Source organism: Lagopus leucura, unplaced genomic scaffold (assembly GCF_019238085.1).
Source record: "Lagopus leucura isolate 7727_CA_CO unplaced genomic scaffold, USGS_WTPT01 Super-Scaffold_1, whole genome shotgun sequence".
NCBI lineage: Eukaryota > Metazoa > Chordata > Aves > Galliformes > Phasianidae > Lagopus > Lagopus leucura.
This window is the reverse complement of record NW_024962250.1, coordinates 19,702,921-19,709,652: the sequence shown is the minus strand read 5'-3', so window position 1 is coordinate 19,709,652 and position 6,732 is coordinate 19,702,921. Positions and strand designations below refer to the sequence as shown.

The 6,732-nt window shown below is 55.4% G+C and overlaps 1 protein-coding gene and 1 long non-coding RNA gene across 3 annotated transcripts in view; one reads left to right on the top strand and one right to left on the bottom strand.

The window, feature by feature from the left end:
• Nucleotides 1–849: 849 nt before the first annotated feature.
• Nucleotides 850–1,962, bottom strand: LOC122179934. The gene is made up of 3 exons (XR_006178866.1): nt 1,622–1,962; nt 1,080–1,543; nt 850–935 (listed from the first exon to the last, which is right to left on the bottom strand). It is a non-coding gene; the product is annotated as an uncharacterized LOC122179934 (long non-coding RNA).
• A 666-nt stretch (nt 1,963–2,628) lies between these two features.
• Nucleotides 2,629–6,732, top strand: part of NKX2-1 (NK2 homeobox 1) — a 6,743-nt gene continuing 2,639 nt past the window's right edge. Inside the window, exons 1-2 of one of the 2 annotated variants that reach the window (XM_042871935.1) lie at nt 2,629–2,808; nt 4,624–4,702. Coding sequence is in view for 1 of the 2 variants with exons in the window: in XM_042871925.1 (XP_042727859.1) it covers nt 2,756–2,808 (53 nt within the window). In the remaining variant the exon portion in view is untranslated. The remainder of the gene's footprint in view (nt 2,809–4,623; nt 4,703–6,732) is intronic. The other variant, XM_042871925.1, reaches the window with a different exon arrangement.

Below are 6,732 nucleotides of genomic sequence, written 5' to 3'. Positions count from 1 at the left end.
AAAGAAAATTAAAAAAAAATCAAGTCAGGCTGAGTTGTAGTTTATTTAAGACTCGAGTGTAACATTAATTTTAAGGTTGATGTGAGAAATAAATCCAGCTGCCTTTTACAGCAAGCAGTTTGGTCAGTCTGGCCTTAGCAGAGCTCAGCTCACTGACACATCACAGCTTTCCCTCTGAGCTCCTAAGCCCCAGTGGCACAGCAGATTCACTTTTTGCTCTCAAAGAACATGGGGCAAATAGGCTGTTCCCATAAGGAGGGAGAGGAGCTCAGCTCATAGACCACAGGCTCAAGTGTATGATGCAGATAGTGAAGAGGAATTCACAACAGGCAGTTTCTGAGTATCTTCTGTATATGCGGAATCAGGAGCTGGACTTGGAGATCCTTGTGGGTCCCTTCCAATTTGGGATGTTCTGTGATTCCATAAATTGGTGGGAGCACAATTTGGAACTGTTTGTGCTACTCAAAGGGAACACCTGGAGCAGATGCAAAGGATCCCAAGCTCCTCTTGTCCTAGACTGATTGCAGATGGATACTTCCTGGGAGAGGGAGAAGAACCCTGCTCAGATGCTATGTTACCTCTGTGAGTGGGTGCTGGAGAGGAGCTGCAACAGCACGGGAAGAAGCAATTCCTTTCCTCTAAATCTGGATGAACACTTAGAGACTAAGGCCTAATATTCATGTAATGACAATGGTCTCCTGTAAGGACAAAAGAGCAAAACCCCATTCTGTTTATTTCTTTCCTTTGTCTCGGCCCGTTGTCTCTTTGGGATATTTCACCAACAGAAGTCAACGGGCTGGTGAGTGGAGGCCCTCCGGCCCCGGCCAGGACTGCGCTTCCCGCGGTGGCCATCGGGGGCTGCTGCGGGTCGATTCCGTCCGGCGGCCCGCGGGCTCCGGTGCGTCCCTGCGCTCCCCGGCACGACTGGGAACGTCCTAGCGGAGGTGGAGCCCCAGAAACGGGGATGCAGTTAAATAAATAAATAAATAAATAAATAAATAAATAAATAAATAAATAAATAAATAAATAAATAAATGTTTTTAAAAGCCAAGCCAAGGGCATAGCGAACCAGCTGGCACCTTCCTTCCGAATTAAAGCATCCAGGAGACCTCAGAGCAAGGCATAGACTGGAGATCAGGGTAAGATTTGGAGAGCAATTTTTCGACTTCTCGGATCCAGTGAGAGCCAGGAATCGTCTGGTGGATGCGCCCGAAGGCGCTGTGCCTGCGCAGGGAGGGCCAGAGATGCGCAGGGTGGCCCTGCCCGGTACCTTGCGTCCATGGGGACGAGCCGAGGCTGCTCGCAACACTCCTGTAACTTGCCCTCAAGTTTTGCTGTGAAAACAAAAGAAAAGCAAACAATTCCCTTCCCCCAGCCCGAAAACAAAGCTCGGGCACCACCCGGGCTGGTCGAAAGGACTCCATTGTCGTTTTTAAATGAGATATCTTTGCAACGGCTCGCCCCTCCCCGAGCCAGCGGGGAGCCGCCCGTATCCCTGGAAGCGAGAGGTAGCGGGGAACAAAAGGCAGACTCCGAAGTGACACTGGAAATAAAAGGGAGCTTTGGTTACCCCCAGGGAAAGGTCGAGGGGGAAAGGTCGCCTTCCCGCCAGCGCACGTACTCCCGGCGGGCGCGGGGCGGCGGCCCCGGTCCAGAAGCAGCCTCCCGAGTGCGGGTGAGCGCGGAGCCGCCCCCCGGAGTGGCAGCATGGGTCCAAGGGCAGGGTCCAAATCAAACTCGAGGGCAGAGGGGGGCCGCGCCACATCTCCACTCCCCGGCAGCCGGGGAGCTCCTTCCCCCGTGGGGCTTCGATTCCTCCCGCGGAGTTCTGTTCCCTCCCGAACCCGGGTATGGCGGCCACACGGCACCCACCGGCGCCGGGCCGAGAGCCGCTGTCGTCTCAGAGAGGGCAGGGTGAGGGCTGGCAGGTGGCCCACCTGCAGGTCGGTTTCCTCTTGGCAGTATGTGCAGGCGACAGAGCTGGGGATCAGAAATGTGAGCGCAAATATGTGCTCGTTCACAGCCGCTCTCGAAGGTATGCACCTCACCGTGTATGTGTGCATATCTGGGTATACAGACACAAACACGTAACTCCTGCATTATCTGAGGTAATATACTGATAGCTGTATCTAAAAACTGATAAATAGTTCAATCCTGGCAAGATTCTGTTTGTAGGTATGTGCTGATACTAAGTATTGTTGTATGTATTTACATCTGTGTGAACCATGCTTATATTTTTAACTACAAAACACATAACTTTCTGCAAATTGTCTCAGCCACCTCTGGTGCAGCCACATTCTGACACAGCACCAAATTTGCTTTGTGTCCTCAATGAGTCCTGCACACCTGTACTGACAGCACTGTGGCAATCTACAGACGTGGTGGGAATAGCATGCTTTGTGGCAATGAGGCCACTGCACTAATAGCTGATTATAACGGTGCCGGGGCAGGTGCCAAAACACATCCCAGCACGATGCTGCCGGCGGCCCTCCGTGCCCGCAGCCACCACCCGGGGCAGCGCAGAGGCGCCGGGCCTAGGCGTGCCACTGGGTCCGGGCACAGGGTCCCCGCCCGCCCCAGCGGCCTCGGAGCCCGGCCCTGGCACCTCACTGCTGGCCCCTCCCTGTCCCTCTCGGCCGGGAACGGCCCGGCAGAGGAAAAGCCGGGGGTCGGAGCATCGGGTCAGAAGAGTTCGGGAGCCAGCCGGGAAGTGGTTCAGGAGGGCAAAGCCTCGCGAGTGGGTCCTGCATGCGAAATGCTCCACGCCCTGAGCAGCTGGAGGAGCAACTGGGCGTGCGCTGCAGAGGGGTGAGAATTTCCCTTTGGGGCTTTGCTTGGTTTGCTTGCTTAGATCCCCAGGAGAAGAGATAGTGACCAGTCCACTGAGGCATTCCTCAGCTTCACAAAATGACTGGGGAAGGGTGGCTATTCCCCGAAGGGAAGTAGTCTCGCTGAGCCCCACCAACACGAGCGCTCGGCAGGACCGTGCTTCAGGCTCAGGGTTGTGCCCGCGGTCACAGCCACACGGGGCCGCCCCGCGCGGCCGCTGCGGGAATGGCCCCTCCGCTCCCTTCCTGGGCTCCGGGCGTGGTGTGCCGGGCACACTCTGGAGGGGTGCGCCGACACGCACACGGCACCAGAGCTGAAGTCCTTCTGAGGGTCGGCCAAGAGGGAAGTACCGCAGCCAGCTCTCCCAGCGCCGTGGGTCATCTTTCCCCTTTGCAGGCTCGGGGCTTTGGGAAGGGAATTTGAATCTTTGCGCGCATGTTATGCTTCTGCTAATAACCAGCGCAGAAGGAAGTTTATCCCAACTCTCACCTCACCCGTTCTAAGCCGGACTACCTGGCTGAGAGAGGGTTCGTTTCTTTCTGTTACGAAGTTGCATTTGAGGAGCGCAGCACGCATCGCTCGGCTCCTGCCCCCCTCCCCCCGGAGACTGCAGCCGACCTGGCTCGGGGCCGGGCTCAGGATGGACGGCTCCCTGCTCTGCGGGAGTCACGGGCTCCGGAGGGGCTTAGAGGAGAGTGGAAAGAGTTTGGGACAAGGGCCCCGGGTGGGAGCCGAGCAGCCTTCTGTGCCCACCGCAGTGGGTGGCGGATCCTCCAGCAGCCCCTCGCGGCGCTGCCTGGCCGAGCACGTTGGGTTCCTTTCGGGGAAGCACAGCGGCTCTCATAAAAAAGACATTGTTGGCTTTGGAGAGCCCTGCGCGCTCTTTCAAAAGGCGCTCCTTGAGTTCCCAGCCCCCGCAATCCAGTTGATGAGGAAACGCGCTGCGGTGTTGGTGGCACCATTTCCATTGGGATTGGCACCGTTTGATTGACAAAGTCTCACATTCTTCCACCTCTCGAGTGTTATCAAACGGATTGTGTGGGGTCAGAAGCTATTGAAGGGACGTCTGTGTAGCCGCGTTCTGCAAATACGGGGTGAAGACCATGCCTTTCTCATGAAAATGCTTCCTCCAGGCAAAACGCGGCTCATCTTCCCTGCTCTCCTCCTTAGCATTTCCTCTTAACTCGAGCGTGTCCCTAAACGGCAGCATCAGGTAAACGAACGTAGCTCCAGAGGCAGCTCAAGCAGGGCCCTGCCGGGCGCTGCTCCCCCGCCCCCCCGGGAATGAGCGCGGACATAGCTCCGACAGTGGGGGCCGAGAGGAGAGGGGTGGGCTCCGAAAAGGCGGCAGAGAGAAGCAGCCGCGGCTCGACTGGCCACGCAGAGCTAATTGGGGCGGTAAGGTGGATCAGGGGCTGCCCTGCTCCATCTCACTGGATCGATCCGGAAGGGCTCAAAAGTGCAGGTGGGATCTTGCGGGGTGCAGATCCTTAGTATTCACAGACAGCGCTCAGCCCTCTAGGAGATCTCCACCCCGCTGCTCTCGCTCTAATTCCCCTCTGCCAGCCCCCGTGCAGGGTCAGGGCCGGATTCGTTCGGCTCCATCTCACCAAGCAGCGTTTCGAGGGCTGCCCGAGCACACCCCATCGAAGTGGCGGTGCCCGGGACAGTGCACTATGGGCAGTCCCCAGCCCGGCCCCGGCTCCGCACCACCGTCCTTCCTCCCGGGACTGTTGTGACAGTGGATCCTTCGGTATTATTTGTTCCTCTATCCACACCCTCCTGTTCTTTAAGGCCTATAAAGCAGGCACGGAGGTAATGGTCGAGGAATCCAAGGGAAACAGAAGCAAACAAACAAGCAAAACCCCACAAGGTGAGGTCTAATATCTCTCTCTTTAAGAGCAAACTCGAAGATCTTACTGAAAATCGCGCGCAGAAGGGGGGGGGGGGGGGCCCGGGGGGGGGACGGGGGGGGGGGGGGGGGGGGTGGGGGTGGGGCGGATGGGGGGAAGCACAGGAGTGGGAGGTAGGGGGAAATTAATGTCCCAGGGATCTGGAAGGAAGTGATCCAAAGGTCCGGAAAGGAAAGAGGCCGAATTCAGAGCAGCCACCCCCCAGCGTGAAACGGCCCTTTTGCCTGCGGGACACGGCAGACCCCCAGAAGCCCATCTTGGGGCTGGGGGGAGCCAAGCGGGGCCAGAAGGGCCGAGGGCCTGATGGAAGGAGAGTCCCCCGGTGTATGTGTGTGGAAAAGCTCACCTCTCGCGGAGCTCTAAAGTGTAATCAAGGCTGAGCCTTACCCTTCAAGGATGTTAACTCTCATACGGGAACCTACTTTCTCCTAAACGGTTTCTTGCCTACTGAATGAGAGCCTCCCAATTGAGGCAAAATGATCCTTATGCGCTAATATCGAGCGCAGTCACAAAGCGACCGGCTATTTACGCTGCCACTTTAGACAAAGATATTTAGTTGTTCCCGGGTAGCAAGTGCACTTTTGCATTTTTAAGCACGAACCAGCCGAGCACCAATATATTTACAAGTGCAATTACTAAATAGTTACTTGACACTTCAAAGTCACTGGGTTAACTGTACCTTCTCCGTAATTTCCTTAATATTCAGGTAATCGCTTTATTAAACGAGTTTCCCAGGGCTATGGGCCGGGGTGCAAATTGCCTAGCGGAGGTTCCTCCCTTCCTCCCGGACCGCCCCGCGGTACGCGCGTGGGGACCCGGAGCTGTGACGGGCTGCTCGCCGCGTGTGTGTGCGCGGAGCTGGGAGTGGGTTCTCCTTTGTTCTTAAGCCGGATCCCGTAACTGATCCGAAAATGGCAGAAATTGATGTTGATTCTAAGTGGCAGGTGTTAGCAAGGTTGGTGAGGCAGATGACCCGAGAGGTCTTCTCCATGCAGCTCCCGCGCTGTATAAATAACCTTAGAGAGCAGCTTCGGGTTCAGAGGGACTTCGGGAGCCTGGAGCAGCCTTTGCCTTTGGGAATAGGGAGAGACGTCTTGCTCTAAGCTGTTTCAGTAGCGTGTCGCTCGGAGCAATTTAACTGCTGCTCGTTTTTATAAACTTGCATCTTCCACCTCTCTCTGAGGTTTAAAAAAAAAAAAAAAAAAAAAAAAAGACAAGAAAGCCTTAGGTAAATGGAACTTGTAGGTTCAGGGAGAGATACGATCCTCGCACAAGGGGTGTCACTCCGAGGGTCTTAGAGGGTACAGAAAGGTTCCTGGGATATCAGGTGCCAGGGGTGCCCGGGCAGCGGGAGGTGTGCGGATCGCTGGCTGCGGAACCCCTCCCGGCAGATCTGGGGGGTAGAGGAGGGTTGCTCCGTGTGCCCAGTGGCAGCAGTCCCGTGCCCGCAGCTCTCCCGAAGGCCACCTGCCAGTCTGCCAGCCCACCCGCGTCTGATCTGAAATCCCTCCACATGGGCAAACGGGGGCTTTTGGCATTGCTCTCCACTACCGGTCCACAATACTGTAACCCCCAAGAAAAATAAAATGAGTTCTGCTCACGGGGTCTCTCTCTATTTCCATCTCCCTGCCGCTCTCTCTCTCCCCCCCTCTCTCCCTTTTTTTTTTTTTTTTGAGACATAAAAAAATCCTGACAAGTAAAACTTAAAGGTGTTTACCTTGTCATCAGCATGTAAGCTAATTATCTTGGGCAAGATGTAGGCTTCTATTGTCTTGTTGCTTTAGTGCCTATGCCCCGCCTCTGGTGGCAGCCTAAAACCTGGCGTCTGGCTAAAACAAACGAAAGGCAGCCCTGAGCCTCCACTCAATCCAATTAAGGCGGACTTCGTCCACTCGGTTACGTGTACATCCAACAAGATCGGCGTTAAGGCAACACCAGAATATTTGGCAAAAAAAAAAAAAAAAAAAAAAAAAAAAAAAAAAAAAAAAAA